This window comes from Pestalotiopsis fici (genome assembly GCF_000516985.1).
Source record: "Pestalotiopsis fici W106-1 unplaced genomic scaffold PFICI_Scf_10, whole genome shotgun sequence".
In the NCBI taxonomy this organism is placed as follows: domain Eukaryota; kingdom Fungi; phylum Ascomycota; class Sordariomycetes; order Amphisphaeriales; family Sporocadaceae; genus Pestalotiopsis; species Pestalotiopsis fici.
The window spans coordinates 980,480-1,004,008 of NW_006917100.1; the positions used below are offsets into that span (position 1 = coordinate 980,480).

General features: G+C 50.8%; 4 protein-coding genes across 4 annotated transcripts; 1 reads left to right on the forward strand and 3 right to left on the reverse strand.

Moving 5' to 3' along the window:
- Window positions 1-1,754: 1,754 nt before the first annotated feature.
- PFICI_12546 (uncharacterized protein) lies at window positions 1,755-2,848 on the reverse strand (the record flags this gene model as incomplete). The annotated part of the gene is made up of 3 exons (XM_007841127.1): window positions 1,755-2,248; window positions 2,360-2,538; window positions 2,739-2,848. The coding sequence occupies 3 exons, from the start codon at window positions 2,846-2,848 to the stop codon at window positions 1,755-1,757; spliced, it is 783 nt and encodes a 260-aa protein (XP_007839318.1).
- Window positions 2,849-5,021: 2,173 nt separating this feature from the next.
- Window positions 5,022-8,070, reverse strand: PFICI_12547 (uncharacterized protein; the record flags this gene model as incomplete). The annotated part of the gene is made up of 2 exons (XM_007841128.1): window positions 5,022-5,584; window positions 5,640-8,070. 2 exons carry the CDS (start codon window positions 8,068-8,070, stop codon window positions 5,022-5,024), a joined length of 2,994 nt encoding a protein of 997 aa, XP_007839319.1.
- A 3,295-nt stretch (window positions 8,071-11,365) lies between these two features.
- On the reverse strand, window positions 11,366-13,167 carry PFICI_12548 (uncharacterized protein; the record flags this gene model as incomplete). The annotated part of the gene is made up of 4 exons (XM_007841129.1): window positions 11,366-12,064; window positions 12,121-12,568; window positions 12,632-12,933; window positions 13,000-13,167. 4 exons carry the CDS (start codon window positions 13,165-13,167, stop codon window positions 11,366-11,368), a joined length of 1,617 nt encoding a protein of 538 aa, XP_007839320.1.
- A 921-nt stretch (window positions 13,168-14,088) lies between these two features.
- Window positions 14,089-21,963, forward strand: PFICI_12549 (uncharacterized protein; the record flags this gene model as incomplete). Its single annotated transcript, XM_007841130.1, has 6 exons — window positions 14,089-14,109; window positions 14,152-14,276; window positions 14,428-15,038; window positions 15,097-19,682; window positions 19,740-20,461; window positions 20,526-21,963. 6 exons carry the CDS (start codon window positions 14,089-14,091, stop codon window positions 21,961-21,963), a joined length of 7,503 nt encoding a protein of 2,500 aa, XP_007839321.1.
- Between the last annotated feature and the right edge of the window lie 1,566 nt (window positions 21,964-23,529).

Consider the following 23,529-nt stretch of genomic DNA (forward strand, 5'->3'; position numbering starts at 1 on the left):
GGTTGTTGGAATTTAGTTGGAAACATGGGCGCATCACTTTGATATTTCTCTTCTCTCTACTTTCGACAAGACTCTCAACATGAGGAAATAATTGCTTTCTCAGACATCACCTGTTGAGGAAAAAAAAAAAGTCCACGACGGTTTTATGCCAATTTGTTTCCCGTCGTGGTTCTGCATGCCGCGGGAAAGGCTCGATGCAGTAGCCCGGTTCTATAGCGAGCCTTGACTCGGGAGGCCCCGAGAAACAATATTATAAACTTCAATTGCGGCTGCAATTGGAGGGAGAAATAAAAAAGATTAAGGTTAACAACCAATGCTGGCTGCTCGGCCGAGGTCAAGACATAATCTCCTCCACGTGAGTACTTTGTACCTTTTTGTTTCCCACTTTCCAACGGCTTCCAGGAGTCAATTGGTGCTTTTTGGAACTTTTTTCAATTATTGCCCGGTTGATCTGCGACTGGCATTCTCGCTGAACCCCATAGGTAAGAGGGATTATCGTGAGAATTCAGCACGGCGCCTGTCGTGGCCTCCGAGATGACCCTTTTTACTTGACCGCTCCAATCAACCCTGTGAAGTGACCCGACAGCTAGTAACTCGTACAAGCGAAGGGGGTGGAGAGGGGGAATGGGGAACATGTGATGACGTACACCTTGTTCTTGGCACATGGCAATTCCCTCGTCTTACCCCCATATCGTAGCTCAGTAAGATGAGCCTAAAATGAACCTGTTTGCAACGGCAAAAACCCCCAGATGCAGCATCTTTATTCCGTGATTCGGGTTCGGCTATCATGTGCTGTAACATTATAGACAGAGGGAGAGAGTGAAAATCTCTGCCGTGTGAAGAAGAATGCGACGCTACTTTTGAACGACTGCCCAGCGCAAATCTGGCGCTGCTGCACCTCCCCCCTGGTCATGGCCTTTTTTGTCCCTTTGCCATTTTCGGAAGCCGACTCGGCACCGGAGGTCAGCTTAGTCGCATGTGTGTGAATGTGTGTGTGTTTCCCACATCTCCCCAGCTGCCCGTTCGTACAGTACAGTCCTTGACTTGATGGGTTAAAGTACTGCGGATGTGGCGCGCCAAGCCCGTTTCCCCAGGTCCCGAATGCGCGACGGCGGCCGCATGCCGTATTGGGCCATTTTCCTCATTTCCATGACACTCGTTTGTATTCTCGGCCAAAAAAGAATTACTTTAAAACGCCCATCAATCATTCTCTGTTGGAGTGGACGAATTATTGTGAACATTGACGACATTTGATCGACAGGAGGGGAATATAAGGGTCCACGATGTTTCATCCTTATGCCTTCCTATCTCGGAAGTGTATATTCCAAGCCTTGATATCATAAAGATAAGTGGCGATCACTTGTATGTACAGCCATGCTGATCAACGATAGTGAAACAAAAACAGTGGAAGATTTATCGGCAGTCCGGATTTGCTACACGTGACTAGATTATACTGAGTAGTGAGTAAAGTGATATGATTCCAGGCCATTAGGCGATGCTATAGTGTCGCCTGTTCGGTGGTTGCGACCACTCGGCGGCGCGCAGATAGAGCAGTAAATCCAATGTACCGGTAGACTTTTTATCTTGATCCCAGATGTGAGGTAAAATAATCCCACCTGATAAAATAGGCAATGATACTCTTACCCTTTAGCAAGGACTGGATATGAAGTCTCAAAGAAACGTCGAAACAGCACCAAGGACACGTGAAGGGTAGAGGTGATCGTCCGAGGGATTAAGAAAAAAACAATTTGAAATCAGTCCAGTTGACTCAAGTCGCAACGGATAAGCCACCCTTGCTCGTTGATGCCCGAGTTGACGTACGGCCGCACGAGCCGTCCATCCTCATCCTCGAGCTCAATGTCCCAGACCCGAAATTCGGCAGTAATGCGGCTCCGGCACCCGGGCGGCGGGCTCATCCAGCACCGGTAGACGGACCAGTCGGCGACGCCGACGCTGATGGTGCGGTACCCCCGAGCCCGCGCCTCGAGCATCATGAACCGGTTCAGCGCCGTCATGAGTCCGCGCCCTTCGTAACCTTCCTTGGTTACGCAGCCCGACCGGATAAGGGCCTCGCCCCAGCTGGCCGGCTGATCATGCCTCGACGACGATGGTGCGTCGCCGGGAGACGAGGACTTGCTGCCTCCGCGGACGGATAACCAGGTACCAAGCTCCCGAACTAAAGGTATAAAATCGTACAGGTCTTGGGTTGCCGTGTCCGGTTTCTTGTCCAGGACATCGAGGGCTAGTCCTACACACTTATTATGACCTTAGAAAACGATCTGCGCGTAATACTCTTTTTACGATTGATTCTATGAAACGCAACATAGCAATACATGTGAGTATGTAACGGAAAACTAACTTACAACCACTGGAAAGTCCATGCCCTCAAGCATGAGCATCGTTCCTTTGGTCTCAAAGTCTGGGTCTTCGGGATCCAGCTGGTCCCAGTAGAGACAACCGCCTGTCACTGCCGATTCGGCTTTTCGAAACTCATACTCGGAGTCAACAATGGCGTAGGAGCAACCGCTATTTATGGCACTTGGGGGTCGAAATATTTCAGCTTTATGATTTTTCCGACAAAGATAAAAGGAAAGGGGATCCCCAATACTTCATCAAACTGTGAATAAAAGCCTCTTGTGTTGTGGAAGAAGAGGCGGGATGGTGAAACAGATTCTCAGAGCAGATCGCTCCAGCAACCCCACGAAAAGTTCATGTCTGCCGCGTATCTGGGTACTCACTGCATAAAGTGGCCATCAAGGGCAGCGAAAGCGCGCAAGGCATTGCCGACCTTGGGCTCGGGCAGCAGCGGCTGCCAGATGGATGGTCGAAGGAGAAACCCGTGAATCATTACTATGAAGACATGGAATTAGTACTTTTGTTTTAGCATTGTATAAAAATTGCTGTCGATGATAGATTCAGCTATATTATATGCAGAGTTGCTGCAGTATGGCTTTCCGGACACAGCAGTCTGCTGCCAGCATACATTCAGTGGGTCTAGACAAAGTAAATCTCCTCAATCATACTTACAAGCTTTGGCCCACGGTGCCAGCGCCGCATCGATTGGCCGGATCGTATACCGAGGAGGTAGCGAGATGCCGTGAGTGCGTGATATGGGTGCGGGTAAGATCGGCATCGGGGATTCGAAATAATTGCAGTTGAAAGAAAAGAGAAACTATGTTTTCAACTTGATTTCCGTCAGAGATAACCAAGGAATATTATAATTCACACGTAAGACCTACTCAACAAGAATCTATTAGCTTTCGCCTTCCGGGTGTGGTCAAACAACACAATCTCTGATACGTCCTAGGCCATCAAGTCATATAACATTGCGGCTCATTGCAGAGTCATGAAAAGCGTCTTGTCGTTGGCAGATGGTTTACACAGTACGCAAAAGTCAAATTCCAAGCGAACGACAGTCATGCGTGGTGCGCAATATTTGTGTCGCAGCGCGGCCGTTGATATCTGTCCGGGGCGAGATGCTACCGCCTGTAAAAGAACTGCCGCCAGCCTCGCTCATTCCTACTCTTTCTTCATTGGCCCCAGGAGCTTGGGGCCAAACGAGCAGACACCGGAGGAGAAGGGGGCTATAATCACCAGAATAATCCCCGGTGGACCAATCCTGCGCTGGCCAAGCTTGAAACGGCAAGAAGTTGCCCACACGAATATAGGTTGGGCAGGATTCGGTTTCCAACCGTTGGCGTCGAATGAAGAAAAAGCTCCGCAATCCCCCCTGGCCTAAAGTTTATTAAATGCTGACATGCTCCCAGAATAGTGATATAATACGGCCGGAAAGGATCGCTGCCCTGGATGCCGGCTCCAAAAGAGCCCAAGGGTGATCTGAAAATTACCCGGCAATCTTTCATGCTATACTAATACAACCCAGCGCTGGGAATGTTTATGGCTATGGTTGGTATTCAGCAAACAAACTTGGAATGGCCTCTGGTCACTAAATTCGCCCGCGGCCCTCGGCTGCAAGGAAGGGAAATACATCGAATTTCGCCTTCGTACAGAGATCTATGTGCGACCGAGTCTCCATTGTTTCCCTCCTTACATAAGAACCTTATGGGCAGACCAAAAGGAAAGACGCTTTGCGCAGCCCTTCCGCCCACGCCATGAGATGGTACGAGTCATGATGGTGCTTACTCAGGAATTACCGAGCCTGATAAAAGCAAATTTAATAGTGTTCATTAAGATGTGGTAATAAAGCATGGCAGTACGGATAGAGAAATAAATACGTCAAGATGTCTCTACGATGCTCTGTTGATTAAACGATGTATGCCAACATCACAATGTGCGGGTCATACATGGTACACGGTATGTGGAAAGACAGTTATATGACTGGTATTCCTAGTAAAGAATTAAATGAAGTATCTACGGAAATAATGCATGAACTCACGGACTTGGTAGCCGTTCCCGTTGTCACGCTTCGGGTGACACACTATAGCCACTCTGTGACGCACCAGACGGACAGTGGAAGATATGCGGCGTAGTAAATATGGCGGCACCTCCAACACCACTGTAGATAGATACGGAGAAGAAGTAGTTGTAATTGTGTATAATATAAGTTATCTAATTATAATCTTTAATCTCAAACTTCGGGACCATTACGTTGAACTTACTTTGATATATTTACTTCATGTTCATGATCTGCTAAGCATTTATGTTGATGAATACCAACAGTCACGTGTCAATGTGTCTTGGTTCCAAGCTGTGTCCCTAATACTTGGAAATGTTGATTATCCTGATGCAGGCAATTCTCTATACAGGAACTGTGTAATAAACCTATCGTCTAGATGCTATTGGTACGATATTGTATCCAACTCTACTGCGTTGATGCAAAACAAGCCCAAGTACCTAGCGCCGTTGCCCAATTCCACAATGCCATCTATTCTTCCTTGCTGCGACAAGCAGCAGAATCGCACTCCGTGCCCATGCATATGTAACTCCACGCTATCCCCCTATTGATTACCCAGCCAAAGGGACGTTCAATTCTCTCAAACCCCGTCGGATCCAGAACTCGTTCAAACTTCCGGTACATGACCGTCCACGCTAGCCATGGCCGCAAGATTGTTTTGGCTCAGAACTGTGTCTCCAATCTCACCACTATTTCCAACATTTGCGAGCAGCGCCATCCCCTCAATCACATCCGAGGGCTCCAAAACGTGATATTTGGCCAGTGTGACCTTGGTGCTCGCACCGACCGTCACAGTGAATATCTGCTCCTCATCTAGGGCAACCCCACTGACGCCGTTCAAAGCACGGAACATGTCTTCATCGGTGAAATCATCACCCATGCAAAGAGCAAACTCGACGCCACCTTCACGAGCTGGCTGATCCTTCCCAGCCAGGTGAGAGGCATCAGAATTGTAGCTAGCGACCAAGCGTTTGACGATTTCACCCTTGTTGATAAAGGTGGGCCGCACCTCAATGTTGGCCTTGCCAGGCATGACATCGACTTCCCATTTCTTGGCCACAGTCGACTCGAGCTCTCTCTGAGCTTCTTGCGCGGCGTGGGCTCCTTGCTCCGGGTCGGCCTGGCGGTAGTGCCATGTGAGTGCGCAACGCTTGCGTTCGATGAATGAGCCTATTGCGGGGTTAATACATGCCTTTTTCGTCATGAGCCGAATATGAGTACTTACCAGACACGCGGTCGGTGTATTTTTGGAAGATATCAATGACTTCCTCTTGCCAGGACATGTCAAACGTCTCAGCAAGGTTTTCCCAGTTGGTCTCGCCCGGATGTCTAATAAAGCTTCCGTGCTCAGCGCTGAAGCCAAGCTCAGTAATATGTCCCAAGTGCTGCTGCAGGAATTCCTGGTCACGACCAGAGATGATCCAGACAGCGTTGCGGTGGTCGGACGCCAAAGCCTTGAGGGTTTGAATGACGCGCTCGCCTGGAATTGCCGCGCTGGGCTCCCTGACGATGGGCGTGAGCGTTCCGTCATAGTCAAACATGAACAAGCGCTGCTTGGCGTTGCGGTATTGTTGCAACATGACAGTGCGGTCCAGCAGGGGCGTTGCGATAGCAGTTTGTGTGCTGGCCAATGTTCCTACAAGCTTGCGAAGGAACTTTGTGCTCCAAGCTTGAACATTGTGTGTGGTGACATGATGGTACAAATGCGATTGCATGGCCATGCGCTTCTCCTCCGACATGGTGAGTGCATCGTTGATTTGCTTGGCCACGTCCGAGAGATCCCAGGGGTTGATGTGAATGGCGTCCCGAAGACTGCCGGCTGTTCCACTGAATTCGGACAGAATCAATGGTCCGTGGGTATCGCGCTGGCACACAACGTACTCCAAACTGGTCGTATTCATACCATCACGAACGGATGTGATGAGACCAATATCTGCAGCCCTAAGAAGCGCGTAGTACTCGTCCGGGCTGAGATACTGGGGGAAATGCTGTACAGGCGAGAAACCGAGACTTCCGTAGTTGCCATTGATCTTCATGACCAACTCGTTTACTCTGCTGGCGATTTTATTCTCCGACTCTGCGAGATCTCCAATGCTCGTGGGGGAGGTCACTTGAATGAGAACGACCTTCTCATTCCACTCCGGGTAGAGCTCCAGAAACCGATCAAAAGCCATCAGCTTCTGGGCGACACCACGGACACTATCCAGGCGATCGCGACCAACAATGAGCTTCTTGCCGGCGTAAAGCTTCTTCAGCGCTGCGAATTTCTCGTTTACCGGTCCCGACCAGGCCAGTTGTTGGCATTTTGCGGCGTCGATACCGATTGGGAATACTCCCACTTCGACGCGACTTCCGTATGCATTGACGCCAAGAGAGTCGGAAGGGAAATCCAGGATCCGGGTGCAACAGCTGGAAAAGTGGCGGGAGTAGCTGTACGACTGGAAACCAATCAAGTTGGCACCGAGGGCACCCTCGAGAACCTCCTTGCGCCTCGGAAGGCAGCGGAGAAATTCACTGCTTGGGAAGGGACAGTGCAGAAAAAAGGATATGTACATCTTTGGAGCGCGTTGTCGCAGCATACTGGGCAGTAGCATGAGTTGGTAGTCGTGAATGACGACAATGTCGCCCGGCTTGCAGATTTCTATGATCTTGTTGGCAAACTTGAGATTCATCCGGTAGTAGTCAGCCCATTGGATGCGCTCTGCTCGTCCATCAGTAGGCTCGTGTTGCTTGTAGTGGAACAAGGTATAGAGATTCTCGTCGGCGTAGCGCCTCCACCGGCCCTGGTCTCTGAGCCTAATTCCCTCCTCATTCTGCTCTTCATCGTCAGATAGCCAAATGGGGACTGTCTTGATCATCTTGTGCTGGGAGAGCTTCTGTTCCAACTCCAGCTGGTGTTGGTGTGGAATGAACAAGCCGTCCGGCGGTGTCGGCGGCGCGTGGCCGTCTAGCGGAACAGGAGCCGAGAGTGAGTTGGCACCGTAAATATTGCTCGTGTCTGGAGGTGTAGTTGGGGGAGACATGGGGTCGCTTGGGGCTGCAACCTCGCCAGTCCAGGCCACCACTGTGTGGTTCCATGGTGCTTCGTCCGAAGACAAGTGGGCAAAGGAATCAAACAGGGCAGATTGGCCGCGTCTAGATCCCAATTCCCAATCTCCACCAGTGCGGTATTTGAGCGAGTATGGCAACGTAAAAGTAGCTGAGATGATGTTTCCAGTCAAAGCCAAATCAGGCACAGCAGCCTTGATGTCGCCGATAGACTCTCTCCGGCCTCTAGAGGACAGGCTCATGCGCCTCAAAACCTCTTGACCAGACATTGTGCCCTTTGAAGCTTCAGTGGGAGAAGAAGCCCGAATTTCAGAGTCTGTGGCTTCAGGGATCTTTCTTGGGCGTCGATCTGCCTGCTCAGGATTCCGCGAGAAGTAGTTGGGGCTTTCTGACTGAGCCCGGCTGTGGTTGTTCGAGAGGGCGTGATAGGTCGACAAGTGAATGCCGGGGGTTACGGGGATGCTGGTGACAGACTTGCGCTGGTGTGCCGGCAAATCTTCCTCGTCGACAGACTGCCGGGCTTCGTCGACGGGCGACCTGGCGGTATCTCGGGTCTCGTGGACGACGGCCTGGGAGCTAGCCCGTTGGTCTCGCTGCTGGTCCGCCATGGCGGTTTAGCCTTGTATTCTGAAGAATTCGGAGCAAGTGGACGTTTGCGAGTAGAGGTGCGCGCCCGTTTTAGGAAATCTGCCAAGCGCCGCGCGTGGAAGAAGCAAAGAGAGGTAGAGGGATGAGCAACAAGCAAACCTAGAAACTAGCAAAAGAGAGAGGGGGGTGGTAAGAGTAAAAGGGGACAAGAAGAGAACTGTAGAGAATAGACTAGAGTTGTGGTTCTTGTTCCTCTGCCTTCTTTCGAAGCGGTCGAGCAGGATCAAAAAGAGGCTTGGACTCAAACTGGGCAGTATGGATAACAGGTACCTCCACTACGTAATGTAGGTCTGATAGGTACATATAGGCAGGCCAGGTATGATGGTAAGGCACATGCATGCGGCCAATGTAACTCCAGTACAGCGCTGTGGTCCAGCTAGTATTTTAGGAGAACAGGGGTAGCAGATAATTCGGGTGGTACCTCTGCAACTGGGGAGCGGGACATGACCAAATAATGACCTGCCCAAGCAATGCGATAGCCAGTAGTAACAAATATCAGAACTCCATGGGCTGGTCTTCTATTTTGCAGTACACGCGGCTTTCCACATCCACAGCGCGGTCAGTCACATCAATAGAGATGGCTGACACTTGACTTTTTTGTCCGCCTGTAGCAAAGAACTTTCCAAGTCGTGCCTATTTCCTCGCCAAGGGAGCCAAACCCTTGGCTGGAGACAAAGGATAGTGCACTTACACTACATACAGTGTGCCTGCCCACTGGAGTACTCAGTACACTCACTGGGCTAGGCTATTGTGTATGCTTTTTTTTCCTTTTCTCTTTTTTTCTTTGCAGTAAACAACCAATTTGGCAGCAGCCCTGAGCTGCACATGGTGGTGGGGTTCGTTACTAATAACCCTCACAACGACTTGTTGAGGGGCACCGGGGCCTTGGAAGCCCGGGGGAAGGAGGAGGAAAGTCGGGAGGGGAGGTTTTGCTCCTAAAATTGAACCAGACTCCCCAGGATCAGGAATCTCTCTGCATTGATCCCACTGGAGGGACACGATAGCGGTGACCACCTGGCAATGTGGGTAGAGAAAGCAACCAGAAGCAAACCAATATGCATTCGTTGCACTACCTACAGCCGCTGTGCCTCCCTCAGATTCGGTGCATTGCATCTGATGATACCTAAGCCAGGTGGTGGTGAACACCACCCATAGCATGTGTACGATATTTCGACCCGCTCGTTCGTTTGGAACGGAGGGAATGCACCGTCATACACTACATACTAGTTGTGACTGGCAGGACATTCATTTTGACAAGGGCTATGTGATAGGTTGCCTTGGTTGCTTCACAGATCGTCCAATTTTGTCGACTTTGTGCTTTACCACTTGATATCTCTTTCATGGAGCATTCGAGGTTCGTGGGCTACTGGCCGTGTACCTTCCTCGCAAATGACGACATGATGACCAGGAAGCTTTCCCCAGCAGCTTGGGACGAACGGAACGAGAGACGACTAGGACTCAGGAATACTCGCAGATTTGGCGAACCACCAATTGGGAATCCTTTGAAATGGGGAACTGATGGATCGCTGACGGAAAGCTAACACAACAAGAACGTACCTGACCACAAAAAAGTGACGTAATTCACCGAGTGAGGGGCCACGAAACGCGGGACGAGAAAGTCTCAACGCTGGTACAATCGCAGCGTCAGATAGATGCGCCAGGGTCGTGTCAGGTAGGTATCCGTTTGGGGCTCAACCTGGGTCGCTGGTATGTCGTCCAAAAAGGTGAAGCTATTCGCAACAATGCCAACAAGGCGATTTGAGTCGACCCAAGTGAGGAGAGTTTGTTAGATGCACAAAAGGGGAAAGCTGAAATCGGCGATTGACAGTTTCGAGGCGCAAGGAGAAAAAGGGACGGCTCCACCCATCGGCCAAGCTAATCAATCATTCCAGAACACCATGGGGGAATAGAGACATCTGATTTTATCTGGGTTTTTATTGTTGGGTTGGCACATGGCCACGTGCCATGGCCTAAACACCTAAGTAGACAATGTACGAACTTGGCCATCTCTTCAGCCCCTTTCTAGCCCTTTGTCCGTCGTTCTCAATCGTCCAGACCCTGTGGTTCGTCTGGGGATCGCCTCCTCGGGCGCTGGCTGAGTTATTCGGATTGGGTACGGGGCAATTCTTATATTGGATGGCTATCACGATACTTTGCCGGCACAGGTGTAAGCCAGCCCAGCCCAGCCCTCGGCTCTGGACAATATTCGCTGGTGTGCCTGTCGATCTAGACCTCAGCGGTGTATCCCACAGACCTGGCTAATCACCTGCCTGGACGACTATGAGAAATTTGTGGAGAAATAGTCGAGATGGCACTGATTTGGCTGCCGAGGCCTTGTCTTCTAGGCCTTGAGTACCTTCGCCTTTACCCTTTTCCCCTCTTCTTCTCAGCCAGCTTATCCCCCCAAGCACACAATGCATAACTTCAAATCAGGTATAGTATAGAGACGGTGAAAAGACGAGTACCTATTAGCAAGATGGCTGCCGAACGATTTTCAAGACTTGCGCTATTTCTTTGCAGAATTTCCCACCGTCTGGTTTACTTGTTTTCAGCTCTATTAAATCCAACCCAAATAGGACCGAAACTCCTGGGGAAAATGCATCTGCGATGTGCTGCAGTGCAACATGGATCTTCGCATGGGTCCAATTGACAATCGTTCATTGAACATTCAGTGGGGGAAATCAGGCGGGGTGTCGCTGCCAATGCGATCAGCGGAATGACGCACGTCCTCTCCATCTCCAAGAACCGTCTCCTTTTCTTTTTGGAAAAGGGCACATCCATGCGACACGACGACGTTCCATCACCTTCCGAGGACCGAATCCAGATCTATCTAGAGATTCCTCAATCTCCTCTCCGTTCAATTGCAGATGCCCACATTGGACACGAGAGCTGATGACTGGCTGAATGAGGCTCACTTTGGGTTTCTACTAGTTGAAAGGCCAAACTGCCCTGGCTTCCGGCCCTAATGCAGTCGCAATCAACTTGTGTGAGGCGCCAGCAAGAAGCGCCAGCAGAAGCGGAAACACATGTTTGCAGGCAGTGGCACCATCATGACTCGAATTGCCATTGGCAACAGTAATGCAGCGCGTTCTTGGCATGCCATGGAATCATTCACATGTGTTGGGCAATTCCTGTTCATTTGATCTGGTTCTCTCGTTCAGGCCGCGGTCTGTCTGTCTTCTGGCCAGCAGGATAATGTCGTGTGCATGCTGTTGCTATACTACAGGGCACGACCAAATCGTATCTGTGGCCACATCACGATTGACGACGGCCCCCGACCGCACGCAACTCATGATCTCTACTCAGCGTCTTGTCCATGGTGGACCGTCTGATAAAAAGGCTAAGCAAAAGGGCCAGCCCAGATATGCCCGTGTAGAATGCGTATACACCCTGGAGGCCAAACACATAACTTTTGATTGCAGCCTCTCTGGGAGGTGCGTCTGTAGGCAAGCTGTGGAAGTAATCAACAAAGGCCTCGGCTTGGCTCGCAATATACCTTGGTAGCCCTTCCCATTCCAGCTTCATGGCCATGATGTTTTGGAACGTCGTTCCACTGACGCCCAGTCCAACGGCCACGCCAAAGTGTCTGGCAAAGATGTAGACAGATGCTGCATCGGCCTCGAGACCGGGACGACAGAGAGCCTGTGTCGCGAAATTTTGTGCGGTTGCGATGGCGCCCTGGCCCAAGCCAAGAAGGACGATATTGACTACCCATACAGGCGTCGTCGTGTCCGCATCCCAACGTATCATCAAGCCCGAAGCAAGCGTGGTTAGTATCCAACCTGACCATACAATTTCTTGGTACCTATTCGTCCGTGTGACTATGGCTCCTGTGACGATGGCGGATGGAGCTGCCATTAGCATCACGGGAAGCAAGGCCACACCCGAGTAGATGGGACTGAAACCCTTGACCGCGATGAAATAAAATGGAATATAGTAGAGTTCTCCAAACAACTACAATATGGTAAGCATAAGGGATATCGGTTCGATAGTCCGGCATTGAAGCTCACCACAAGACCTTGTATCCCTCCACATATATAACAAAAGGTGGCGCTTGCACTTGAGAACAGTGCAGTATTCAGGAGAGGCCGGCCAGTAAAATAACGACCCCAGACTAGAGTCGCAGCGATGCCGACAAGACCCAGACATAGCGGCAGCAGTTCTCCTGCGCTGTTCCAGGCGAACTGAGTGCCTCCCCAAGAGATTGCCATGAGAAACAAGGTTGTACCAACCATGAACGCCAGACTCCCTATCCAATCAATTCGCCTGAGCTTTTCTCTGGTCGTTATCATTTCTCGTGGCTTCAGTGTCAGGAGCCATGGGACGCAAATCAAGCCGTAGCCACAGAATGGAAACATGATGTAGAACATCCAACGCCAGGTCGTCTTCTCGGAGATGGCGCCGCCAATGAGGGGTCCTGCGCTGCTGCCTATAGTCCAGGAGGCTTGTCTGGATTCACTTGTTAGATCTGAGAGCAACAAGAAAAAGGTCTGCTAGGGGCGTTCTTGCATTATGCCGTACCACTTTGGCCGCTGGCGCAATGGCACGAGATCGGTAAAGATAATGCTCGTGAGGACGGTGATGCCTCCGCAGCCGACGCCCTGGACGGTGCGCCCTGCCAAGAGCATGGCCATAGTCTGTGACAAACAACAGATCAATGAACCTATGGTAAAGGCCACGAGCGATGCGGTCAAGCAAATGGGTCGGCCGAAAACGTCGCTGACTGCGGCAATCGTTGGCATGACGACCGCTGTGGCCAGGAAGTATGAAGTGCCAACCCAGAAGCCCTCGGTCGTGCTGCCATCAAGGGCCGTGACGATGGCCTATGTTCGCTGTCGTCAAGACAGATCCCGAATATTGAGGACCAACGCGGCCAAGGCAGTACTTACGTGCAGGGATGTCGCCACGACGCATGCATCCAGAGATATCATAAACGTGACGATGGCCAACGTAATCATAATCAGCAGCTCGTGAGTCGACGGCTTCCATTCTTTTGTATCAGATTCTGTTACTCCCGTTTCCCATGCTATTGGATCGGAATCGCTAGTCATATCCATGACTACTTTTGGGGATCGAGTTTTCTCCGTGCTCGAAGACATCATGGCTCGTTGGATCAAGATGTTTCATTAATCAGTCAGTATCGTGACGAGTGAGAATGGACAGATGTACTGATGCTTCTGATGGACAGAGAGCTACACGTTCAAATCTCAACGGGAAAAGGGTGAAAAAAAAAAAAAAAAAAACCACTGCGCCCGACGAACACCAAGTTGCCACGATTTATCAGCGCGGCTCATGTTCCGCTGGATCAGCCGCTGATAAGTTTGCATAACGACGAATCCAGTCGTAGGAAATTTGCAGTCTTGGTAGCACAAAGGCGTTTTTCCTAATAATCATGGTTGATCCAAGTAGCTTTAAGCCGAGCTGACTTTCAACTTCAGCACCAAATATCATTGAACTTTCCGTTTGATGAGAAGCTCGCTTGCCAAGCATTTCAATTGGCTCAGATGAATCCACCCGGTTCCATTGTATCAACACTGACATTCAGCGCGGCATAGGGGGCAAGTCAGATAAGCTTAAACATGTACATTCCGTGTTGTGGCTGGTTATTAAGACAAGGATTTTCTACCTGCCGCTGAGCCAATGGCACGCCACACAGCGGGAGTGTGTGCAGTGACACAGATCTTATGAAAATATCTGGGTACTTTGGTGAGTATATTATGTACAAAACAAGAATCCATGTGTGTTTTCGTCTGCCACGTCCTAGTCGGCCGTTTAAGCATCATTCTCATGTGCCTCATAAATTATAGAGAGTGTGTGAGGCGTCGACGAGCTGAAAGTATGGCAGGCATCCTTTTACATGAGGCTGATGGCATGTCTACCTATATAAATTGCTTCAGGGCCCAGAACAAGATGAGTCAAGCGATTAATCATCATAAAGGCGATCACTGTATCTTGTAGAAGGATTCTCAACCAATCATATGGCTCCATCAGTTTCCATGGTACAATTACAATGAACCTCAAATTATTGAAAACGCTAACAGTTGATCCAGGCTCCAGATGGGACAGAGACCTTTGGCAAGAGGTCCCCCATCGCCATCTGTGGCATGGCCCTGCGCTTGCCAGGAGGAATTGCTACGCCAGCTCAATTCTGGGAATTTATCATGCAGTGCGTCATCATTCTCCTTATTCCTTATGCATCTCCTATTGAAAGACCTCCAGCCTGTCAATCAAAGTACAATAATACTTCTCGCTATCTTGGGTTATTGGCCTTTCTTATTAGTGCGAAAGGCTGACTATAAACTCCATACTTCTCACAGAAAGAAAGATGCCGTCGGCCCCATCCCAGAGTCAAGATTCAACGCGGAAAGCTACGTTTCAAACAGCGGAAAACCTGGATACATCAGATCAGCAAAAGGCTACTTTCTGGACGGTGATATCGGAGCGCTGGACACGACCTTCTTCAGCATGGCCAAGGCCGAGGTTGAAAAGGCGGACCCGCAACAGCGCATCCTGCTCGAACTGGCACGAGAATGTCTTGACAGCGCTGGGGAGGTCAACTATAGAGGCAAGGATATCGGCACCTACGTTGGCTCCTTTGGTGAGGACTGGCCCGACCATTTCGCGCGCGACTCCCAGAGCGTCGGTCTCTACCAGGTGACTGGCAAGGGCGACTTTGTGCTCTCGAACCGCATCTCGTACGAATACGATCTTCGCGGGCCGAGTATGACGATACGCACAGCGTGCTCGTCCAGCCTGCTAGCCTTACACGAAGCTTGCTTATCATTGTGGACCGGCGGTTGCTCGTCTGCGCTTGTTGGGGGTTGTAATATTATGATGTCGCCGGATATGGCTTTGCAAATGACGGAGCAGGGAGTTTTGTCGCCAGATGCTTCTTGCAAAACGTTTGACGAAAAGGCCAACGGATATGGTGAGTGGTACTCACTACAACGACTGTTTCGATCATTGCTAATCTGTGGGTCTTGTAGCTCGGGCTGAGGCAGTGAATCTGATTTATATCAAGCCGCTGCAAGACGCCCTTCGAGATGGTAACCCCGTGAGAGCCGTGATTAAGGGCGCCTGGACAAATGCAGATGGCAAAACCACCGGACTGAGTGTACCGAGTATTTCAAGCCACGAGACCATGATTCGCCGGGCCTACGCCAGCGCGGGGATTTCCGACCTCTCTCAGACTGCGTTTGTAGAATGCCACGGCACGGGCACAGCCATTGGAGACCCCATTGAGACCAAGGCAATCCAGAGTGTCTTCACCTCGGGTGTATTTATTGGGTCAGTCAAGCCGAACGTGGGCCATTCGGAAGGTGCCTCTGGTATTTCGTCAATTATCAAGTGTGTTCTGGCTCTCGAGAACCAAACGATTCCGCCCAACATCAAATTCAGCCAGCCGAGCACTAGAATTGACTGGAAGAATCTCTACGTACCTACGGAGCCCATGTTGTGGCCTGTTGACTGCCAAGAACGTGTCTCGGTCAACTCGTTTGGAATCGGGGGAGCAAATGCCCATTTCATTCTCGAATCGTGCAGAGCCGTTGGTGCAGCTGATATAGAAGGTATACGAGATTTGCCCTCTCCAACCAACAGTCTTATTCTACTATCAGCAAACACATCAGATTCGGCCAAACGTCAAGTCTCGAACCACGAAGAGTATCTCCAGAAACATCCATCTCGGCTCGACGATGCAGCCTATACATTGGGCGTCCGGAGACAGCATATGCCATACAGGAGCTTCGGCGTTGCTGGTGATTATACAAACAACAACAATCAGAGGATGGCACTCGACACTTCTGTCCCGACAAAGATCCCGACTGGTCACCAAAAAATTGCAATGGTTTTCACTGGCCAAGGGGCGCAATGGGCACGAATGGGGGTAGAGCTTTTACATGCCAACTCCACATTCGCCGCATCGATTCAATTCATGGACCAAGTGCTGAGCGAGTTGCCGGATGGCCCATCATGGTCTATCCAGGATGAACTTGAAAAGACGGCCGCAGAAAGCAGCTTACATATGGCCGTCCTATCACAGCCCTTATGCACTGCTATCCAAGTAGCTCTGGTTGATGCCCTGGCGGATCTGAGCCTGCGCCCAGAAGCTGTGGTCGGGCATTCATCTGGTGAGATTGCCGCAGCATACGCATCGGGAAGAATCACGGCAAGGGAGGCCATCATTGTGGCTTACTACCGCGGCATGGCTTCTACGAGCGTGAGTCGAAAGGGAGCAATGGGTGCAATCGGCATGAGCAGGAAGGAGATAGAGCCCCTCCTTCGACCTGGAGTAGTGGTTGCATGCGAAAACTCTCCAATGAACGTCACTATATCCGGCGATAAGGAAAAGGTCGAAGAAGTTCTCCAGGACGTACGCAGTGCCAAGGGAGAAATGGTACCGATCAAGCTCTTGAAGGTCGACAAGGCATATCATTCTCATCATATGAAGGCGGTAGGAGACACTTATACATCCATGATTTCAAAGTATCTGAGCGACCAGAAACGGAGAGGTCAAACGTCTGCCGTCATGTATTCCAGTGTGACCGGGGCACCGCTGGATGTTTCTAGGCATTTGGATGCTCAATACTGGCAAGACAACCTAGAGTCACCCGTGCTCTTCCGCAGCGCTGTCGAGTCGCTTCTGAAAGAACAAGAAAAGCCCGGCAATACTCTGATATTCGTCGAAGTCGGTCCTCATTCTGCCCTGTCCGGGCCTCTGCGACAAATCCTGGCGCAGGAGTCTTCGAAGTCTTCATATACGTCATGTCTGATTCGGTCTCAAGATGCACATGCAACGTTTCTCAGAGCTGTTGGTTGTATCTGGCAACAAGGTATTTCCTTTGATTATGACCGCCTCTTGAATCCTCATGGGTACGCAAAGGTTGTCCATGACCTTCCATCGTATCCGTGGCATCACGAGCACTCTTACATCTTTGGCAGCCGTGTTTCCAACCACACCAGGGTCCATCGCTACCGACGTCACGAGCTGCTCGGCACTCGAAGCGCCGAGAGCAGCGATGATGAACCGCAATTTCGAAACATGTTGGTGCCCGACCGCGTTGCCTGGCTGAAAGATCACTGCATTGACGGCGACGTCGTGTTTCCCTGCGCTGCTTATCTGGCCATGGTCGGCGAGGCAATGCGGCAGCTGCACAATGGTGAATACAGCGGATACAGTGTGAAAAAGGTGGCCATAGGCACGGCCATGGTAATCAGCAATGGGCAGAAGCCGGTCGAGATCATCACGTCTCTGAGAAAGGTCCGACTCACAGATACCCTGGACGGATCCTGGTGGGACTTTACCATTTCGACCAATTCGGGCTCGTCGTGGATGCGACACTGTGCTGGGCAGGTTCGTGCAGACAACCAAGACATGAGCCATTCTGAAATCTCAAAGTCCCACGAATTCACTCGCGTGGTAAACACCAAGAACTGGTATAGTGCGTACAGGAGCGTTGGTGCCGACTATGGTCCTACATTCCAAGTATTGAGAGACATTGCGGCATCTACAACCACCCAGGTTTGTAAGGGTACAGTACTAGACGTGGTCAAGGAGAATGAGGAAGACTACGCAATCCATCCCACTACCATCGATGGCTTTTTGCAGCTTTTCGGCATAGCCGCGCACAAGGGAGGCGCCCACAAGCTCTCTCGTATGAATGTGCCTACCTTTATCGAGAGTATGACTGTTGCGGCGTGCAAGTCTGGCGTGACCACGGTAGTGGAAGCTTCAATATCTCCACGTGGGACACTCAACGGCCGCGGCCAAGGCTTTGACGATAATGACTCTCTGGTATTCAACGCCAAGGGAGTGAGATTGAGTCCGCTGAGCACGGGTGCAGCGTCCTCCACGGACGTTGATTTGCACGCGGCAGCTCGCACTGTTTGGAACTCTCATGTCGAATTTCTCGACTTGTCTAGTCTGGCCAATAAGACTGAGAACCATGCACGCCAGATAGATATCTGTCGCGACTTGTGTCTGCAGTGCATTCAAGAGTCATTACTATGCCTACAAGAAGCGGGCATCAGTCACGGCGTGCCATCTCATTTCGATCGCTTCTTATCGTGGATGAGAAAACAACCCGCGCCAAGCTCGGGCCAAAAAGCCCAGATTCTACGCGAAAAGCTGATCAATACACCATATGATGCTTTTGGCGAAGGCTCCCTGAAGGTTCTGAACAATATCGTACCCCTGTTCAAAGGTGAGGTACAGTTGTTGGAGCTGCTGCTTCGGGACGGAACCCTCACAGACATTTACAACGGTTCCGTTTTCGCCAACACGGAGCCTCTGTTCAGAGCTCTAGGGCACACTTGCCCAAACATGAGGATCCTGGAGATTGGAGCTGGCACGGGCGGCACAACGAGCAGATTGCTCAACTGCCTTGTCAGTGACAATGAGAACGCCCGTCTATACCTTGACTATACTTACACCGACGTCTCGCCGGGATTCTTCGCAGCAGCCAAGGAACGGTTCCAAGAATATCCTAATCTTCACTTTAAAGCTCTTGATATTTCCAAAGACCCTCTTGAACAAGGTTTTGCCCTGGAATCTTTTGACTTGGTGCTCGCCTCCAATGTCATCCATGCAACCAATTCTCTGCACCAAAGCCTCAGCAATATTAGAAAACTGCTTCGCCCAACTGGTAGGCTGTATTTGGAAGAAATGTGCTCCGACTTCAAAGGTATCAACTACATCATGGGTCTGTTCCAGGGTTGGTGGCTAGGAGACGAGGATGGCCGATCCGAAGAACCCTATGTTTCGACGGACCGCTGGGACAAGGAGCTTCGCAGAGCTGGCTTTGGTGGCCTGGTCTCAGCCACGCTCGATGCACCGCGCCCATACCAAATGTGCGCCTTGATGCTGGCAAAGCCCGACAATAGCCAGACGATGCAGAAGACGGTAGCAATTCTGCACGACTCTTACTCACGAGGTCTAGCCCTGAGTCTCCAAGAGCGGTTCTCTGCGGAGCAAAATGTTGTTCTGCACGATATCGAGAAACCCGCCCTGCCTGAAGTGGCTAATGTGATTTCCGTCATCGACTTGGAAAGACCCTTTTTGCATGACATCACAGAACAGAGATTCCTAGTATTCCAGGGGCTCATGGAAGAACTTGCCAAGACACAAAAAGGTTGCCTTTGGCTCACCAGATCTTCCCAATTGGGATGCACGGATCCTCGATGGAGTCAAGTCATTGGTGCCGCCAGGACGATACGGCGAGATCTAGGTTTGGATCTTGCAACCTGCGAGATTGATCATTTGGACTCTCAAACGTGGCAGGCGGCCATGGACGTATTCCATACCTTTCAAGCCGAGAAGGCTTCATCTTCGCAGCGCATCGAGTACGAATACGCCATTGTGAATGGTGTCGTGCAGATTTCTAGGATATTTCCGTTTGCTCTGAAAGATGAGCTGTCTGCGGCGGACGTCCCAAATACAAATAATGACTGCTTTCTAGACATTGGCGAATATGGAAGACTCCAGAGCCTAAGGTGGACAAGTGTACCGCAGGTGGAGGCGCTTCGACACGATGAGATTGTCATCGATGTAAAGTGTGTTGGACTCAATTTCAAAGTATGGGCTTCCTAATCTATTCTTTGAGTACAAAGGCTAATGCGAATGGCGCTACAGGACTTGCTTGTGGCTATGGGCGTCATTGAGTTTTCCGCGTCTGCTCATGGCGCACCTTCGAAACTGGGCATTGAAGGTGTCGGCGTCGTGAGAAGCGTCGGTCCGGGCGTCCGCGGAGTGAAGGTAGGCCAGCGCGTCTTTACCATGATGAGCCACGGGTGCTTCGCGACACGTGTGACTGTTTCCGAGAAATACTGCGCTCCGATCCCCGACAGCCTGAGTGACGAAGGGGCTGCGACCATGCCTTGCGTCTTTGCCACGGCCGTGTACGGACTTGTCGACGTCGGCCAGCTGAGAGCCCATCAGACGGTGCTCATTCACTCGGCTTGCGGCGGTGTCGGTCTGGCTGCTATACAGGTGGCGCAAATGATTGGAGCAGAGATATACTGTACAGTGAGCACCGAGGAGAAGATTCATTTCCTCGAAACGAATTTTGGTATCCGCCGTGATCATATATTCAATTCTCGCGATGATTCGTTTCTCGCTGGTGTCCGAGCAGCCACGAATGGCCGCGGGGTGGATTTGGTTCTGAATTCCCTTTCTGGAGAGCTCTTGCACGCTTCTTGGCGCTGCGTCGCAGAGTTTGGGAAGCTGATCGAGATAGGGAAACGAGACCTTGTTGGCAACGGCAGTCTCGATATGCGACCGTTCCTTGAGAATAGAAGCTACCACGGTGTCGATCTGAACCAATTCTTTGACGCGAAACCGGAAGAGTGTCATCGGTGAGCAAACCACATGTTCATATGTATTATATGCGTGAAATCAACAAGCTAACATTCTCTCCAGCCTCTTGGAAGAGATCCTTCGACTGTACGCGGAGGGCTATATTCGTCCATTACATCCCGTCAAGGCCTTCACAGAGCAGGACGTTGAGGCATGTTTCCGGTACATGCAGAAAGGTCAGCATATTGGCAAGATTGTCATGACCGTGGCACCATCGCAATTGAAAGGTATTAGGCCTGTCACGAGACAAATGGTGATGGATTGCGAGTCCTCATTCGTTCTTATTGGTGGCTTGGGCGGCTTGGGCCGTGTTGTCGCCAGCTACATGGTTGAGCGCGGTGCGAGACATCTCATCTTCTTGTCCCGCACCGCTGGATCCTCCAAGCACGATCAAGCTTTTGCCGAGGAGTTATCTAGTCAGGGGTGCTCCATAACGTTTGTCCAGGGAGACGTGACGGTGCTATCCGACGTTCAACACGCTGTGGCCAAGGCACCAACTACGATCAAGGGCGTCATAAACATGTCCATGGTTCTTCGGGACAGTCGATTTGAATCAATGACCTACGAAGAGTGGACAGCCGCAACCGGTCCAAAGGTGCAGGGTACTTGGAACTTGCACCATGCTTGCCTGGAGCGAGAACTTGAGCTGGACTTTTTCATTCTTTTTAGTTCCATATCGGGCATCATCGGACAACCAGGCCAGGCCAACTATGCCAGTGGCAATGCATTCCTCGATGCTTTTGTCCAGTATCGTCAAAGCAAGGGCTTGAAAGCATCCGTGATTGACGTCGGGGTAATGCTGGATCACGGATACCTAGCCGAAAACGAGGCCATGCAACAACAAATGGTGTCCCACGGACATTTTGGCATCAGGACACCACAGTTGCTCGATGCTCTGACAGTTGCCATGTTAAGCCAGGCTACCCCGGCAAGGCAACAGCCTGATGGCTGGAGCAATACATCGCAGTTGGTCATAGGAATGGCGAGTAGCAAGACGCTCGATGACCCGACGAATTGGGTGGTCTGGAAGAATGATTGCCGGCTCGCCGTCTTTGCCAATCGAGTCTCCTCTGAAGGGGCCGCGCAAGGCTCGGACGAGGATGCACTCTCGAAATTCATTGGGTCGGTTGCTTCCGATCCGTCCATCCTCGCCAGGCCAGATACGGCCGTATTTGTGGCCAAGCAGATTGCTTTGCAGCTCCGTGCTCTGCTCCTCAAGCCTGTTGACAATGAAGACGACATTGACATTCAAACCCCGCTTCAAAACGTAGGACTCGACAGTCTCGTGGCGATCGAGTTACGGACCTGGTGGAGAGGGGCATTCGGCTCGGATATTACGGTTTTAGAGATGCTCAGCGCAGAATCTCTGTCGGATCTTGGCTTCCGTGCTGTCGCTGGCTTGCGCGAAAAGTACGCAGAACAAAGCCTAGATAGGGCAGAAGGATCTTCGGACACACTGGTTGTGGATCATATGGACATTCTGCCGACCAAGATGCCCTAGGCGATGACATGATGCCTGATCTTGGTTGGCTTGATATGACCATTTTCTTTTTTTTTTCAATATTACTACTGCGACGAAGATAACATCATACGAGGATAATGTCCGTGGGTATCATTGAGAGCAACCTTGGATATGCGCAAGCGCGGCGCGCCCCTCCCCGGTCTGAAGAATTACACAAGAAGGAGCTGTGTTCCTATTCGACCGATTGACGCTGCCTGGCAGCCTGGGTGACACAGCGGATGATGATGATGTGTAGAGGGCGACCATCTGTGGTGTCATGGGTCGGCCGAAGGATCCCGCGGGGTGGGGAGGGGATGGAAAAGGAACCGACACTGCATTTGACGAGGCGGCATTGCGGCGGGTCTCGGTATAGCATCCAGTAATAAGGGAAAGGAAAAAGAAAAAGAGGAACGATTCTATTCCAACAGTTTGGCTGCATACATATGCAGACGCAATGTTCAGGGCAGGCCAGCCTTGGCACATGATATTCCTGAAATTTTGTCCCATCACCCCATGCCTATTTTTGCTGACCAAGATTCTTACCATGGCCAAGATGAAAACAAAAAGGGCTTTTGAATGTTCACCAGACCATCGACTTCGATTTTGAATGTATGACGGTCTTCGGGTGTTGTACAATCCGTCCAGCCACTGCAAGCATTAATAACAAAGTAACGTTTCCCTAGGACCTTGAGAGGATGACATGGTCCAGAACATTGAATATATCGAAGGCGTTGTTGGTCTTCAGAGAATGGGTTTGACATCTTGTTTTTGGGAAATTTGGAAAATTCAAAAAAGTCAGGAAAAGAGAAAATGTAACATGGGGAATGAGCCTAACCCCCCTGGCCGTTGAGCGGGTGCATTGCTGGGGATTACCGATGAAAGCTGGAGCTATTCCTTTTCCTCTCGAGTGCGACGAAACATCCATCTCAAGCCTTTTTGGCAATTCGAGTCATGTTGATTTCTAATTCTGCTTCTGGACCTCACACAAGCAATGTCGGCTAGTGGCGACGACGGTTTTCTTTATCAGCGCGGGTCGGGACGGGGGCGTATGTCTCGTGCTTCTACTCAAAGCAGGTACTGCCTCTTTGTTTACAGTATTTTTAGAGCGCTCCCGGTTTAGCATGAGCGTACACTGTAGAATGCAAGACTGTGGCCCTGGAAGCAAAAGATATCTTGCGTATGAAATATACTCGGCGCTCGGAAGACGGAACAGGAAAGCCATGCGAAATCTGACTGCAGACTGCCTACCAACTCGGCTGTCGCTGGACGAATCTTACCACGAGGTATTGAGAATCTCGGCTCTCACATTGCCACCTCAGCCTTATGGATATGTGTGCTTGCCAGGGATCCTGCTGCCCCAAAACATGCTGTCTCAGACGCGCGAGACAAAAGGATAGCTGTCATAAGCAACGGCTAACTTGATGTAGTAACCATTTAACCTAGTCCATTTATTCTCCCGAGTGGCTCTTGGGAGTCTTGCTTCCTTTTTTTCTCGCTCAATTGGCAAAAGCCGAGGGACAAACGGGATGGCTGTTGATGGTGCTTTGCTTGCTGACCACCAATACT